An 18,006-nucleotide genomic window follows, 5' to 3' on the forward strand; every position below is an offset into this window, starting at 1 on the left:
ATGATCCAATGCGAACAGTACATCTCAGAAGTGATAGTCTCACCCAGAAGAAGTTCATAACACAGAACAGCTTTGCAGTCCCTCCAGATAAATAGCAGAACCTTTCTCAGATGCAGTTCTGGTTTAGGAACCAATGGTGGTGGCTGCCCTGTTTGCGCCATGATTTATTCTTGCAGGCATTGTTGTACATGATACACTTCTCATATCCAGTTATCAGCTGTTCCAGAAAAGGAGCATTTTACATCTCAATAATGAATCACAGATGGACACATGGTGAATCAAATTTCCTTCACTCAGTTAATAAGGAACCCATACATCATGAATATTTCTGTAACCCAGCCTCTTCATGTTCCTGGTTACAGTAGCACGAGGGACACTGAGCTCCAATGCCAACACCCACATTGTCATTTATCAGTTGTTTACTAGCTTGTCACTAAGCCATTCCACATCCATAGCCACCGGCTGGGCTGATCAAGGTTTGTCTTTTAGTGTGAAATCCCCACCTTGAAATCGACTACAGCACTTCCATATGCTTGAGCCATTTCCACATCATCCCCATATACATTACAAATCTTCTGCCGGTATTGTGAAGCAGTTTTCCCCTTATGATAGTAAAACAGCAGAAGATGTCAGAAATGTCCCTTCTTGCTTTCAATATCTTGTAAATAAACATTTAGGCTGTTCCATCCAATATCAGGCACAAATACACACTGACAAATCCAATGGCACGTCAGGTTGTTGACCTCTATGTCGTAGAGGTTGTTAGGCAACTATGTTACCCTGAGGCATGAGGGTGTAGGATTTGCAGGCACTGCAGATGGAACACACAAGCAAAACAAAAGATCTCAAGTAATTGAGAGATTAATGATACAACAAATTACCAAGTACTTTAATGACCCCAGTCTACTGGATAATAATCAGCATGGCTTTCAAACAGGTAAGGAAATACATATACAGCAATAATGGATTACACAGATGGAACAGTTAGAAAAGCAGATAAAACAATAGTGTTGTAGGAGTTTATTTAGAGCTCTGTAAAGATTTTGATACTATTAGTAATGAAGATTTTTGTGTAAAGTGGAAGCAACGGGTATAAAAGGAATAGAAAACAAGTGGTTTCAGTGAAAATAGATCACAGGTTGTGGAGCTCATATTAGCTCATTCTAATTGTAAATCGAAGTATCCGATGCAAGGAAAGTCAAAATAGGTGTATCCGAGGGTAGTGTGTTAGGCCTCCTCCTGTTCCTTATTTGTATAAATGACATACACACCTCAGAAACTGCAGCCTATAGCATGCTGTTTGCGGATGACATTACTGCAATAGTGAGCAATATAAAGGATACTATGTCTACAGCTGCTGATCAAGTCATTGGATTCATGGTTCAGTCAACAGGCTCACCTTAATGTGAAGAAAATAAATTATATTCAGTCTGGAAAGATGTCATTGAAAAATTAATAACAAGGTATGAAAAGAAATTTATTAACTGATATCAAGGTCAAGAAAAAACAAACATATAAACAGAAACTTGAACTGTATAACAGTTCATTAACATGAACTCAGGTTGGTTGGCAATAGACTTGGGGAACCTAACTGGAATTTACGTGGTAAATGAGATTGGCTACTGTGAGTGGAAGGATGCCAATCTAGAAAAGCACACTCTGTTGTACCTTTCCACTGATTGGTCCCTAGGCATCAAAATAAAATTAAGCATGCAGTGGACACCGGGAATGACTGATGCAAGTACAAGTCAGCTATGAAAAAAGACGGCCATGAAAACGATTGATAGGCTTCTGCATTTGCTGAAGCTGCACATAGTTACCAATATAGCCAGTGAAAGATGAGATGCCGCTGTCAGAGTGCAGGGCACTGCCGAAGCGTTTGTACAGGGGGAGAAGACCCCACGTCCGCCAGTGATTGTCTCACGTCTGCGAATATATAAAGTTTCGCCTGGGTGTTTGGACGTCTAACTCCGCTCTCCGTAGAAATGGAAGAGCTCTAGTGACTGTACTCCGCAATGGTCGAGAAGCAAGTCCTTTCTCTCCTGTTGCTCAAAACCTTCCAAAAAACCAGCTGTCCCCCCCCCCCCCCCCCCCCCCAATGTTCTTGAATAAACCTATCATGGCCCAGCAGTGGTTACCGTGCCAATCATGTTTTCTAGCAGGGAGACCCCGATTTTCCTCAACCAATCACTGCAGCGCAATACACATTATGTTCTCTGAAAAAACAGCACACAATACCTGGAGGTCCTGCAGCCAAACCCCCAGTGCATTTCACAAGATGATGGAATAGTGGGCATCATTTTGGTGAGGTGCAACAGCATCTAAGAAACATGACATCTGGAGAAATTCATCATCCCATCTCACAGGGTATGCTGTTCTTGTGCTAAATACATTAGGTGGGTGCCAGCCCAATGCTGCTTAACCTGGATCCACACACGGGATAAGGAGACTAGGATCCCACACCATGTCCTTTCACTAATAGAGTGGTTAGGCTGGCGCCAGGATGCCCAACACTGAAAATTTCTAAAGAAGTGTCATTTCGCATTCAGCCATGGTGTTCCCATCCTCTTTCTTGGCTGCTAACAGAACAACGCCATCCACCAGAAATGCAGCCCCATAAACCACTGCCCTGCAGGCCCCACAGCCAGTTTCAGTGACTAGAATGGAATCCGCGAACTCTTTTGCTGCTCGGGGAAAGTTACAAAGCTGCCACTAATGCAATGATCACCTTCAGCATCCAAAAATCTGTCTCTATAGCAGAGTTTAATTCTACTACTGCCACTCAAGTCATGCAAGTACTGTGAGATCAATCAGTGGTTTACCCTAACCATAATAGTCCATCAGATTAATATCAATCAGGGAAAATTTAGATACGCTCAAGACACATGAAACTGTATGATAATCACTGAAACAAAATTAAAGGTGAAGTGCCTGATGGGTATTATGGCAGCAGCCTGCCCAGAAGGCACTGCCATCTTTCATACTCAGCAGCAACGGCTTTCTGCAAAGAACAGCAGTTGTACTTATCTCTAATTTTCAGTTTCCATTTGAGGTCTAGCATAATGTGTTTCTTTTAGGAGCCATGACACTGATCCATAAAGTAAGCCACAATTTCAAACATGTGTGGCATTGTTTAACACTGTAACTATCATATGAGAATGCATTATTGGTATGCGTCGTTTATGCTTGAGTGACTAGACGCTTGGATGTGGGCCAGATTACTGAAAGACTGAACTACTGAGGCTCAGATTAGTGAGAGTTTAGTGTACTAATATCATTGATTTACTTCGTGTGTAAGCTGCATTCAAAATGTAGTCTATGTACCTGTGATTCCCCTTCAATTCAAGTACCAAGTGAGGTTGCTATGCCAGTCTTAAAGCACTGGCTCGCATTCAGGAGGAGCGGGTTTTATTCCCTGTTCAGCCATACTAACTTGGATTTTCCATGATTTGCCCAATTTGCTAAGGTGATTGATGGGATGGTTCCTTTGATTAGGCCATGGTCCCTGATTCTGTCCTAATTTTGTTAGTTTTTTTTATAGATGTATATATTATTTCTGTAATGTATCTGATATGTTTGATGCTGTTGTAATGAATAGTCTGTGGGGTGGGTGGGTGGGTGGATAGATGGATGGATGGATGAATGAATAATCTGATAAACTGAACAGATGTTTATAGGGTATTTGACCTGTTACCTGTCATTTCCGAATACATATAAAGGGAATGTCCCTATTCAGATCTTGACCTGAGCATTCTAGCTTTGTTGGAAAAATGATTGATCATGCCTGGGTTTTCAGAACCCTAGGTAAGCTTTGGTGGAATGCACTGGTTGGTAAAATACTTGATTTAGACACACTTAGATCTATGCTCTCAAAAGTACTGATTATTTCCAAAACACTTGCCATCCTACTTTGATACAATGGAAGATATCAGGCCTTCATCACTCTTCATATGCATAATCTGGCTAAAATGCAAACTTTTTCCCTCTGGGCTATATATTGTTGCTGTCATCTTTCTTTCTAGGATTAGGTTATTGTCCATTCTGAACTCACAAACATAATCATTCCCACCTTTCCCCCTTTCCCAGAGTATTCTATACTGTTTTCCCCATTCAGCTTGTAGTTCAGCATCTTCTTGGGAATTCTATCATCAATTATTTTCATGATACTTTTGAAATTCTTCATATTTATTAAAAAATTTAAATTCTGTTCTAATACCTTCATTTCTAATTGTTTCTCTTCTTGTGCAACCTTTTGTTCTGTTCGTGAACTTCATCTCTGCTGTCTGATTATTTTTTTTTTTTTTTTTACAGGAGTTAGTATCACTTCACAGAATTTCATACAGGTACTTTATGGACCTTCTGATACCAGAGTGGTCCCTACAGAGGTGTGTCCTACAATGTAGGACAGGGAGGGCTCTAGGCTCTAGGCTAGTGAAGTCAGACTTCCCTAAAAGGGTCACAGTCCCCAACAGCAATCAGTCAGGTAACAATACCTACAGGTGGCAGCCCCATCACACATCTCTTGTGATGTGGCTTGGGGAATTGGGAATTACTGGAAAATACACAAACAGCGTCTGATAAGGAGTGGACCAACTGTTAACAACTGAAATATCTTCTCCATTTATTGGATCTAATTTTAGATTGGAAAAGATTAAGCAGCAGCTGACATTTGAAAAAAAGATAATTTAATTTTAATCTCCTATCTTCCTGTTTGTTTTCATACCTGTTTTTCCCTAGATTAACTGAGAACATGTTAAGTGAGATGAGATCACATGCTTTAAAACTTTATATGGGAAAACCCTTTGGCACATTCTCTGATATTTGTAAAAGCTGTAGATTACATGTGCAGCACTTGGATATATGCTCTACCTGTGGTCAGCTAGACATCTACCAAATTACACTGCAGTTAGCATATTCTCCGAATAGCTATTCCTGCATTTACCTTGCAATCGTACAAGTGACTTGTATGACTGCTGCATTACCAGTATTACACTATCAAATTTCTTTTACAAAGAAATTTGATCAAATATTGGTCATGTTCCTTTGACAAAAATCTTTGAATGTGACACAGAAAGTGGTATTACATAATCACCCAATATTTCATCAAAGTTTCTTCGGAATGATGGACGATGACTTGTTACTATAATCTGCAGTTGTGTATACAATTACATTGTGTGTGCATTTGGAAGAGGAGTGGAAAGGAAGGAAACATGCTTGGGTGAAGCCATGGGTTACAAAGTGAGATAATAAAAGCATCCAACAAAATTTGTTACACAAGTTGTAAATACAGGACATAAAGAGAAATTACTTGCAACTGGATGAGTGCACACTTCAATACGTGCACAGGGAAATGGAAGTTTGTATTATAAAGCAGAACACTCATCTCAGAAGTGCTGTATCCTCAAATGACAGGCTTACCATAATGCTATGAATTCTTGCAACAGTAACAAGATACTCTAGTTTACAGGAAATCACTAAAGTACCAGAGTGTACATTGATGAAAATAATACCAGAGATATGTGAAGTTATTTATAAAGTACTGAAGGAGGAAAATCTGAAAGTAAATAAATGTTTGGTACACTATATTGTTATTAAGAACTATTCTAATTTTTTATTAATTGAAAAGTTATACATTGCATTCCATCAAGTTCAAAACTGATAGAAATGTATGACATGGATGAAGCACTTTATAACCTGCAGCATCCTGAGTACAAAAATAGACTAATAAAAAATGAGAGCTATAAAAAACTTTATTCTATGTTGTGATCTCCACCTCTATGTCCACCTGTTGAAGGACAGCTTGGATGAATCCAGGGACAGAGGTGGACGGCTGTGTCTGTGATGAGGCTGAGCATGGGCCTACTTAGTTTAGCCAACAGCCCCAGCATTCCAGTAGCTTCCATTGGCACATCAGATGATTTTCCCCTCTGCTTTCTTTGAGGCTACTCTTTAAGCTGTCAAGCTGGGGCTGTGGCTCTCTGTGGGTAATGACACCCTCCTCTTGTGCCTCTATTTCAAGCTCCAGGAATGCCTTATCAGCACATCTATTCTGAATGATCCTAAAGGCAGAAAACTAAGAAAAACTTGAGAACAGAAATATAGCGACTCCAGTGCTGGTGGGGGAGGAGGGGGGGTGGCAGACGATTTTCCCCTGAGCATAACATTATGGAGCTGTTTTCCTTGAAGGGAATTGATAAGAAAGAAAAGGCTTTAATTACACATTGTCATGAGGAAGAATAGTAGCGGAAAGCAGCTTTGGTATTCTTGTCAGTCACTTCAGGGGTTTCCTTACATCCATAAATCTACCTACAAAAAAGTTTGCTATAGAAACACTAGCTGCTTGCACATTGCATAACATGCTAACCACCAGGAGAAAAACATAGGTTCACTTGCCAGTGAGGTGTGTCCACAGTCGTAGAAACCTGCCATATTGGAGACGCTTAGAATAGTCATTTCTGCCATATTGATGGTGTCATGGATCAAAGCAGACAGGTGTAATCAGACACTTCTGTAATCCCACAACTTGTATTCTGGCTCCACTTTTGACTTTTAGGCAATTTTGCCTTCTCATTAGCATGACTTATGCAGAGGCTATTCCTGTGTGAGGTTGCTGGTCCCCCATCACGCACCTCAAAAAGTGGCGTACAGGGGAACGACCTCCAGATATGGAGGGTACCAGGAAATTAAATTTCACAATACTCTATAGTGGTGGGAGGAGGAATACCTTTGGTACAGGTTTTGTGGTCGCTAAAGAAGTGAAACATGCTGTAATGTGCTTCGAACCAGTCAATGAGCGGATGTCCATATTAAGATTAAGGGGAAAGTTTTTCAACATAACTATTATAAATGTATATGCACCCACAGAAGTCGCAGATGAACAACAGAAGGATGAGTTTTATAACAAAGTAGAGCAGTTGTATGATCAGGCTCCTAAACATGATGTTAAGACCTTAATAGGAGACTTAAATGCAAAAATAGGGAAAGAAGAGACTTGTCAGCCAACTATAGGAAGAGACAGCCTCCATGAGTAAACAAAAAGGCCACAAACAGAAAAGTTATGACATTAAGAAACTACAGACAGTAGAAATAAAGAGAGCATATCAGGCAAAAATAGAAGAGGGGATTAAGAACGATACCGACACATCAAATTAACATATAGAAATAATGTGGAAACAATGTAAGACTGCAATCCTCAAGGCAACTGGGGAGGTTTTGGGACATGTATGGGCTCAAGGGAAGGCAGATTGGTTTGATGAAGAATGTATGAGAAGAACTGAAGACCATAACATAGCACGAATGAAATTATTCCACAGAAGAACTACAGCAAATCTGAATGAATATAATGAGAAGTGCCGTGTAGCTAAGAGGGTTTGCAGAAAGGAGAAAAACGCACCAGAAAAGAAAAGAAATGTAAGAAATTGGACAGCTAGGAGAAGAGAAGCAAGTACATGAAATGTACCAAAAGATTAAATAAGAAAAGGCTGGATTTCAAGCCAGAACAAATATATGTAGAAATAAAGAAGGGGATTTGATAGGGGAGAGTAATAAAATACTCGACACATGGGCAGAATACTTCCAAGAGTTACTGAACCCAGAATTAGAAGGATTAGAACAAGAAGAACTGGTGGAAATAACTTATTATGGACCAGAGGTCTTAACAGCAGAATTCACACTGGGGGAAGTGATACAAGCCATTAAGAATGAGATTTTCACTCTGCAGCAGAGTTTTCACTGATATGAAACTTCCTGGCAGAATAAAACTGTGTGTCCGAGTTCGAGTCTCAGTCGGGCACACAGTTTTAATCTGCCAGGAAGTTTCAAGCCATTAAGACCTTAAAAAATAATAGGGCACCTGCAAAAGATCAGATTCAGGCTGAACTACTCAAATATGGTGGGGAAGCATTGTGGAAAGTAATACATAAAGTAATACTGAACATCTGCTAGGAGGAGAGCATACCAATGGCGTGGAAAATGGCTATTATGTGCCCCATACATAAAAAAGGAGATAAATTAAACTGCCAGAAATACCGAGGAATATCCCTGCTAAATACTACATATAAAGTGTTCTCCGAGATCCTAACTAGGAGGCTTACTTCTTATGTGGAAGTGAGAATTGGAGACTATCAGAGTGGCTTTAGAAGAAATAGGTCAACAACTGACCACATATTCACATTATGCATACTACTTGAAAAATGTTATGAACATCAGATAGCTAAACATACATCAGCTTTATATCGATTTCAAACAAGCCTATGATAGCATATCAAGAGTGACATTGCGGAATGTGATGGAAGAGGCAGGAATATTTAAGAAGTTTGTTAAACTTACCATGATGACCCTCAGTGAAACCAACTGTAAAGTATCTCCAGAGAAGTGGAAGTGAAACAGGAACTGAGACAGGGTGACAATATCTCCTCACTGCTATTCAACCTCTGCCTAGAAAAAGTCATAAGTCAGATAGAGATAAATAGAGGAGGAACCATTTTTAATCAGTCACTGCAGTAACTGGCTTATGCAGATGACGTGGAATTACTCACATGAAACACCACTGTGGTGGCTGATGCCTATCAACAACTGGAGAGAGGTGCAAGGGAACTTGGCCTGGTAGTCACTGTTGAAAAGACCAAATATATAGCAATGATCAACCAGCAAAAACTACCAAATCTCAGGATAGCCAACAAGAAGTACCTTGGATCGACTATCACAGAGACAAATGACATCAGCAGCGAGGTGAAAGCTAGAATGGCAGCAGGCAACAGATGCTACTCTGCCACACAACCCATGCTTAGAAGCTCAATTCTATCATGAAAATCTAAAATCCTTATTTAAAAAACAGTTATAAAACCAGTTGTTATGTATGGTGCCGAGACATGGACCAAGACTGCAAATGAGGAAAGGATCGTTAGCATTTGGGAGAGAACGGTTCTGTGTAAAATATATGGCCCAATATACAATCAAGAAGGCTGGCACATCCGTACAAATGCAGAATTAGAACAACTTTTTGAACAGCCTGACGTTGTCACTATCATTAAAATAAGAAGACTGCGATGGGCAGGACACGTGGTCAGAACGGAGGAAAACAGAACACTTAAGAAGATTTTTGATGGCAAGGCTGGATGTAGACACGGAAGGGACGTTCCAGAAAGAGATGAGAGGCGGGAATTGAAGAAGACATGAAAACGCTGGGTGTCAGAGGACGGAGACGGAAAGCCATGGACCAGATAGACTGGCAGGATATTGTGATGCAGGCCATGGCCCTCCAAGGGCTGTAGAGCCGAGTAGTAGTAGCTGTAGTAGTAGTTTTTATTTTAAATTCAGTGCATTAGTATTTGTAAAATGACTCTTAGTGTTCATTAAAAAATGACGGTCATTCCACTTGGGACCTGTGGAATGGTACATTAGCTTACTTGTTTTAGATGTAAATATTTGTCATGTATTGTTGTTTTTCTGACATGTTCCACATCCTGGAGGACCTCCTCACTACGGATCAATTGGAATGAAAGTAAATCTAATCTAATCTAGTGGTATGGGTAGGCTATTGATTTTCTTTTAGATGTCATCTTTGGTACGTCCATGCTATGCTTCAAGGCTAACGGCCTCCACAATTTCTTTAAAGCTCTCGATTCTTCTCAGCTTATTTTTCTTTTTACTCCGGATGTTGCAAATTATAGAATGCCTCATCTATTTTGTACATTAATGTCAAATTTAGCAGTTGAAGGAACATAACAAATGAACTTAGCAGAAATGTTTACAAACATTACGGACGTCAAACATCTGCAGCGGTGCTAGCTCTCCAAGCGGCTATATTTGTCATTGCACTATACAGAAGACTAACGCTTTCTTTGATCAATGCAAAGCGCTAGATTTGACCAAATAAATTGGAAGAAAAACGGCATCTAAGAAAGCTCCCTATTACCAGTCAAATATATTGGATAAAGCAACATTGTCAAAGAATTTTGATAGTATAATACAGCCCACAGCTGATCAAGTCAAATGCCTTTTCAATAGCGACACAAAAAGGCGTCTTGTTGCGGAATGTACCTTATTAAAATGCGTTTGTTTGTTGCGTGTCCATCTTTCACAGCAGCTGTTAAAATCTATTACTATTGACTATCCATCTTCAGCTGATTGCAATTTAATTAAAAAAAATTACACTAGATGCATTTTGCTTTTATTTATAAAACATCTTTCGTGGCTATTAAGCAAACTGCATCATACGTTTGTACATTTTGGTTGTTTTGTGTTAAAAACAACGGTTTGTTTATAAAGTTGCTGTGCAAGTTACTTACGGTGTTTCTTTACATATTCTGCTCCTGGCAAAAACTGCTAAGTGCAAAGGTGAACCGAAGTCTTTCGACGTCAGTCGCTGCTAACAAGAAGGGAAGGAGCAGAATTTGTAAAGAAACACTGTAAGTAACTTGCATATCAACTTTCTAAACAAAACTGTGTTTTTAACCCAAAATTTACAAACATGTAAGTATCCAATTAGCAGAATAACCGCGGTAGAGGCTTTAGAAATGAAAATGAAACGCGCTTGAAGTAATTCTTTATAATTAAATTGCAGTCAGCTCAAACCACATAACCGAAAGTAATTTATTAAAATAGTTTAGTGATTAATGCCCTTATCTGAAGGAAATGAAGTAGGAATAAGTCTTCATTATAAACTGAAGACCACGTACAGTACGTAGCAGCCGCTTGTCACAGTACATGCATAAACTCAGTTGTTATCATAAAAATTATTTATTTTTATACACTATCAAATATAATGGATTAATTGCCGTATGGTACATTTCTTTCAAACCAAAAGCTGTTTATAGCCAATAGATTGACGTAATGCAAAATCAGCTGAAAAAATGAAGCAGATTAGTTTTAAAGATGAAGATTTCCTCCTTTTGTGATTTGATAAAGGTACATTTGATGCGGGAAAATTCTATGCGATCTGAAACGAGAAAGTTCTGTGATTTTGTTATGTTGGCTACGCGACGCCGTTGTGTCGTCGCTCAAATTTGAATGGTGAAGACGCAGTGGGTATTTAATTCCCTGTCAAGTACTCGTTGAACGTATATCGTGAGTGAAAAAAATAATAGAGAGTTGAATGTGAGGAGTATATGGTACCATATTTGGCTCTTCTGTGTGTGAAACAAATTGTGTTCATGTGTTTCGTGACATTTTTAATATTGTCAACCATACCTTAGTCGCGTTACGTCGAAGGAAGTAATAAATTAAAAAAAAGTGTAAATTTGAATTATTTTTTCATAGTTAAAGTTAAGGTTCCTCAATTAAGATAAAATGTAAAAGTAGAAGAGTCATGACAAATGTTTTTTGTAGACAACGCATTAACTGAAATAATACTGTGAGGCGAGCACCTGTTTTGCAACCCCTTGTATTAAAAGAAAGGCTCTTGTGAAATCTGGGAAACAGCGCGCGCGTGTTTCAGGATAAGGAGATCGGAAAGCAATCATGATTTAATTGTAAACAGTCGTGCTTAAAAGGGAAACGATGTTTCGTTACCAGCAAATATTCATTTAATTTACCACTTTACAAACATAGTTTCCACATAGTTTTACTACATCTGCTTTTAATCAAAAAATTAAACCTTTCCGTGGTTCAAGCGGAATCCAGTTTTATTGTTGTACGTTTTGACATTTTACAGCTTGGAAATCGGCGTCATGTCGCAGTTCTCTTTCTTCAATGAAATTAACAGTTGTGTGAGAATGGATGATCCTATCACAAAGGGTCCTGTACCTAGGTGGCAAAAGAAAACCTTGGACACTAGCAACAGGTACGCTGATTCCAAAAATGTTTGATATTTTATAACACATAAGTATAGAATGACGAGTTGACATTTGATATGTCGACACTGTTGAGTGTGTAATGGTATTATATAAAAAAAAATACTTTAAATCGGACGTGTGATTACACATAGTGAACGAAAGTAGAATATTCAATCTCACCCTGAAGTCTCGGTTGTGGTGACAGACTGATCTGTAGTGCATATCTAGGTTAGGTTGCAAGGAGACAGTTTGGTTGTGAGATGGTACAGCCGGTGAGTATGGAAGCAGGAAATCTGGTTGTGGTAACATTGACTGGTAGCGAAGCATAATGTTTGCACCCATGCCGTATTGAAAAATCAGGGGGAGGGCAGGGAATCAAATAAGTATTAGACCCCCTTCCCCCCCCCCCCCCCCCCCAAAATAGAATGGAATTGCTTATGTGTTGCATGAATATAGAAGTGAATGCAAAGTATTGCATTTATTTTGGTTGTTGGTAGGACATAAAATGAACGTAATAGCATTCCTCCGTCAATCTCCTCTATCCCACCACAAATTCTTGCATTTGGACATGCTCTCAGAATCCAGAAGTGAAAATAGACTCAGAAGAGCCTAATTCGCAACAGGTACATGGATCAGAATAACAAAGCAGATGTGGGAAAGGGCTGAAGTTGAAGTTGGTGGTTCACCAATGTTCACCGATGCATCTGGGTGCAGTATGGCTCTAGCAGTAGCAGCTGTGTGGATCTTTGTTGACTGTCTTCACATGATCTTGTTAACATGCAGTACTGAGTTTGCTTCACACAATCATTATATCATTGTTGCTTAGTGATTGAATTCCTGTCTTTTTCCTATTATTTGTAAATCTTAACAAAAACAACTCTTTTACACTTTGGGTTAGGGTTTCAGAAGGGTTGCTCTACCAAGAATGCCATTTACATGTTCATTCACCATATTTTACAAGCATTAAATAAGGCTTTGTACTGTGTGAATCACAGTACTTATTCTCCTAGATAAATTAGTTTTTTATGGGTTTGATGGTATAGCCAACCGATGGATAATGTCATATATAGCCAAAAGAACGCAGAAAGTCGGACTTGGTAATCCGACCAATGTAGTCAAAGGCATAATTTTGACAGGAGTCAGGTACGGGTTACCCTAAGGCTGTCTTAGGTCCACTATTGTTTCTCACATATGTAAACGCTCTTCCATCCAACGTACAACAAGAGGAATTAGTCCTTTTTGCAGATGACAATAGCATTTTAATCAAACCAATCGTACATACAGAACCAGAAGAAATGCTAAACATGGTTCTTAAGTTTCATTGACTGGTTCTCTGGGAACAATCTTGTCCTTGATTTGAAAAAAGATGCAAAATATGCAGTTCTGCACACTTAGGGACAGGGCCATTCCATGTGGGGGGGGGGGGGGGGGGAACCTTTAATGGTTTAGAATTTTGTAATTTTTTTATTAAATCCAAAATTAAAGATTTTTCTGGCATTTTGTTTTTGGGTTATTAATTTTTAAAGTTCCTGAAATTGTGTGATTTTTGCCACATTTTGAAATGTTAAAATGGCTGTAGCTCGGGAAAGTATTTGACTTAGACCTGAAATTTGTACCAATATATTTAGTATCTTATAAGGTTTAAAAATGTATGCCACGTTGTTATATTCATAAAAAATTAATTTTCCAAAACGATATTTTTTTTTAATCCTTAAAATTTTAGGTTCGGATTTTTTTTTTTTTTTTCCTTTTGAAAAAAATGTTAACTTTACACCATTGTTAATATGTGACACATTAAAGTAATTTTTTTACTGGAATTTGCTTTGTAAGCTACATCACAACTTTTGCACTGGATAATGCACTTCAGTAATGTTGAGTTATGGAAACAAATTTAGCAAAAATGTACTGTAGGGGAAAAGGGGGCGAGGCTGCTGGAGTGCAGTACATACGATGCAGGACTGAGGCACACATATAGGAGCCATTCTCAAATAGTGGTAATGCCATTCTACACAGAATGCAATAAGTTTTGCTACAGTCTTAGGACTCCAACACTTATCATTTCAGGCCTACTGCATTACTAGTTTGTAAAATGGTATGTTTTGAAAGAAGGGTTGTACTTTTTTACTTCTCATAATTAAGGTTTTATTATAACTTAAACTAATCACTTTTACATTAACATCTCTTTTTATCCTTTCATCCTTTTGATGCTTGTTTACTACTTAAGGATACAAACTATGGATAAAAATTCACTACCCAACTTGTACAGAAAATGTGTGGAGTAAGCAACTACATGGCAAGATAAAAAAATTGATGGAAGAGAAGGGCGTATTCTCTACTCCTGTTCCTAAACCTGGATAATATTTGTCTGCCAAAACTCTTCTGTTAGTGAAGGAATTTTATTGTAATGATATTAGCAGGGAGAATCCTGGCAAAAAGGATTAAATTTTTATGGGAAAAGACAGTGATGGCAAGCCGATGCATGCTCAAAAAAAGATTAGTTTTATGAAATGTAAGAGAAGTGTATGAACTTTTCAAATCAAATTACCCACAGGTCCAAATTGAAATCTCAGAATTTGCTGAATTAAGGCCAAAAACTTGTTTTATAGCTGGAGCAAGTGGGACACACTGTATTTGTACAGCTCATTAAAATGCGAAACTAATGATAGCGGGCACAAACTTGAGCAAAGTCACTATATCAGAATATGAAAGCTCAGTTCCCACGTACAAACACTGGATGTTCAAAATTATTGCAACCCTTCAAATACACTGTGGTTCACAAATGAGTTGTGAGTACTGCCCTGATGCAAGCCCTTGAAGATGCCTCAATTTGTGCACTTCAGGAGGAAATGATAGAAAACATATCTTACAAGAAGGAGATCACTGTTGATCACTGCTCGTTTTAGAGTGTAAACAAATCAACAGAGAAATTCACAAAGGTTTTCGTACACAGCTAATACAAGTAAAATGACAACTCTGTTGCAAAACAGGAATCCTTCTCTCTCCCACCCCCACCCCCCCCTCTCTCCCCGTTCTGGACAGAAAACTTCACTAATGCAGGATGAACTATTACTGTATGTGATTTTGTTGAAAATTATTCTTTTGTGTGTGAAGATGAAGCTTAAGGATTCCAATGGAACAATTCCATGGCCTTGGTACATAAATGTATTTATTATAAAATAAAATTAAAATAATGAAAAAAAAAAATACTCAAATGCTTTGTTTTTATACCACAGTTTAAGGCACAAACAGTTCTTCCACATATTAAAAAAACCTTTGTGTTTATAAAACTTGATTTTTCTTCTTAAATTGGGAAAAAAACTTTATTGGTGGTTCAGCAGCATATAAGAATAAAAAAACTTTACTAACATATGTCATCGTCCTGAAGATTTTGAAGGAATTGAGGCAAATAACATATTTACACTGCGTAATATGGAAAGGGGATGTGCGATGGTGTTGGCGGCACAATGAAAAGGCTTGCAGCCAAATCTAGTCTGCAAAATCCTGTCAGTAATGATATATTGACTATCTTCCAGTTGTTTGAGTGGGATGATGCAAGCATCCCATCACTACATTTTTTTTTTTTTTTTTTTCTCTTTCCCTTCTTCTGTATTGAATGACGAGCATGCAGCAGCAGAAAGGATATTGGCAAAAAGGTTTTGTGACACTGTAGCAGTCAAGGGACTCAAATATCATTCATTCGTTCCTTTGGACAAAGACAAGGTTAATGCAAAAGTTGTTTCTGATTTTAAAGACTTTGATGTTCATAAAATTCAGGTGGCTCCGTATGTAAATGACATGCCTTGTGAACAGATTACAGGATTTGTTGCTTGGACTAATGGCAACATACTGTATGATGGATGGGTTGTGTGCTGTCAAGAAATGGAAAAAGAAGTAAACCTTTTATTTGTGTGTCTGTGTGGGTCAACTACTTTTTCATACTCAAGAAGACCAGATGAATTGATCTTTACAAGGACATTCATACTTCGTAAATTACATTGTACAACTGCCACCGGAAGAACATACAGACTATCAGATGAAGAGATGCGAAAAGCCTCAGATTGTTGCAAAAGAATGTGTTCTTATACCAATAATCTCTTGCTGTTGTTTTGGAGGACTAAGTAGTGTCTTATAAAGGAAGACTGCAGTATGTAATTGTAGTCTACTAAGATTGTAACTGGATCATTATAATATTTTTCCTGTTGGAGATGAAATGCATTTAAAAATCTCACTATTAAATTGTAACAGCTACACAAGTGTTTAATTAATATGAATGTATTTGTAAAATGCAGGTACAGTTAAGTAAATTGTCATCTTTCTCGAGCATGTAGTGTCTAATTGTATGTTCATATATTTTCGTAATCAACCTGGCAGGCAAATACAGACTTTAAATTCTAATAATGCAATATATTGTTACCTAATGAAAAATAACATTGATTTGCCAGCATTATATGATTTTTTTTTTGCCATTTAAGGTTGTCATTACAATTTCTTAACAAGTGTGCAGTCATACCAACTATGTGCTGGATGTTGTGCTTGCCAGTAAAATAAAATTTTAACATATTCCCATGGGAACACAATCTTGAAATTCGGCACATGTACCTACAAACAGTATATAAGTAACATATATATTTTTCAAAGGAAACAAGAAATTCCAAATTTGAGGTTCTGAGGATTTAAAAAAAAAGGATCTGGTTTTGGAAAATTCATTTCTTATAAATACAGTAAAGTAGCATATATTTTTAAACCTTGTAAGAAGCTGAATAAATTGGTACAAATTTCAGATCTGTAAGTCAAACAATGGAATCTCTAGGTAGGAATAACAATAATGTGGAAAAAGACAGATTGCTACTTAATGTAAAGATGATGTGTTAAATTTGACAGGCACAATCAACACACTTACATAAAGCTTTTGGCCACAGCAAGAGAGGACACATACATTCAGGCAAGCACACCTCATGCACACATGGCTGCCAATTTCAGCCTCTCGGGCCGGAATGCAACAATCGAGTGGGATGCAAGCACCAATGTGGAGAGGGTGGGAAAGGGGAAGGGATAGTAGGGTACAGGTGGGGAGAGAGATGAATGCTGTCTGATGGAAGTGTTAGGAGGTAGTGGTGTGTGTGTGTGTGTGTGTGTGTGTGTGTGTGTGTGTGTGTGTGTGTGTGTGTGTGTGTGTGTGTGTGTGTGTGTGTGTGGGGGGGGGGGGGGGGGGGAAGCAAAAAAGAGGAGCAGAGAAAGACAGGTGGCTGCACTATCAGAGGGCAGCAAATAAATGGGTTGAGAGATGAGAATGTGTAGGAGATGATAGGTCAGAGGGGGCGGAAACTGTTAGTGTTTGGGGACAGTATGTTACCATAGGTTGAGGCTGGGATAATTACAGGAGTGGAGAATGTGTCATAATTACAACTCCCATTTGTGCAGTTCAGAAAAGCTGGTGGTAGAGAGAAGGATCCAGATGGCTTGGATAGTGAAGCAGCCACTAAAATAAGGAGTTACAGTCAGCTGCATATTGACACAGGGTAGTGTACTTTGCTCTGGGCCACAGTTCGGCAGTGGCTGTTCATCCTAGTGGACAGCTGGTTGGTAGTCGTACCAATATAAAAAGCTGTGCAGTGATTGCAGAAGAGCTGCTGAATGACATGGCTTCTAAACAGGTGGCCTGGCCCCTGATTGGTTAGAATGAACCTGTGACGTGACTTGGATAGGAAGTGCTGGGTGGGTGGATTGGGCAGGTTTTGCACCAGGGTCTTCCACAGGGATGTGATGGCAAGAGGGATGTGGCAAGAGGTTGAAATTGGAAGTGCCATAGTGATGGACTATGGTGTTGTGAAGGTTGGGTGGGTGACAGAACACCACTTTAGGAGGGATGGGGAGTATCTCAGGTAGGATGTATTTCATTTCAGGACACGGTAATAGGTAATCAAAGCCCTGGCGAAGGATGTGGTTCAGTTGTTTGTCTGGGATGATGCTGGATGATGAAGAGGACACTCCTTTGTGGCTGGTCCTAGGGGGTGATGGAAGGATTGTGAGTGGGGGGGGTGGTGGGGGGGGGGGGGGAAATGGCCATGGAGATCTTGTCATGTGAAGGCCTTGGTGAGACCTCAGCATAGAGAGCAAGGGTGTTTTTGTCACTGCAGGTACTCCGATCCCAGGTGGCCAGGCTGTAGTGGAGGGATTTTTTGGGGTGACAAGGATGACAGCTGTCAAAATGCAGGTACTGTTGATGGTTTTA

General features: G+C 38.9%; 1 protein-coding gene across 8 annotated transcripts in view; it reads left to right on the forward strand.

Annotated features, from left to right (window-relative positions):
* The first annotated feature begins 10,390 nt into the window (after positions 1–10,390).
* The window catches only part of LOC124777589 (cell division cycle protein 20 homolog), a 93,161-nt gene continuing 85,545 nt past the window's right edge, over positions 10,391–18,006 (forward strand). Inside the window, exons 1-2 of one of the 8 annotated variants that reach the window (XM_047253051.1) lie at positions 10,391–10,409; positions 11,654–11,782. In XM_047253051.1, the coding sequence (XP_047109007.1) occupies positions 11,670–11,782 (113 nt within the window). In that variant the 5' untranslated portion in view covers positions 10,391–10,409; positions 11,654–11,669. Of the gene's footprint in view, positions 10,410–10,980; positions 11,235–11,653; positions 11,783–18,006 lie in introns of those variants that run through there. The other 7 variants (XM_047253045.1, XM_047253046.1, XM_047253048.1 and 4 more) reach the window with 7 other exon arrangements.

This window comes from Schistocerca piceifrons, chromosome 2 (assembly GCF_021461385.2).
Source record: "Schistocerca piceifrons isolate TAMUIC-IGC-003096 chromosome 2, iqSchPice1.1, whole genome shotgun sequence".
NCBI classification, from domain to species: domain Eukaryota; kingdom Metazoa; phylum Arthropoda; class Insecta; order Orthoptera; family Acrididae; genus Schistocerca; species Schistocerca piceifrons.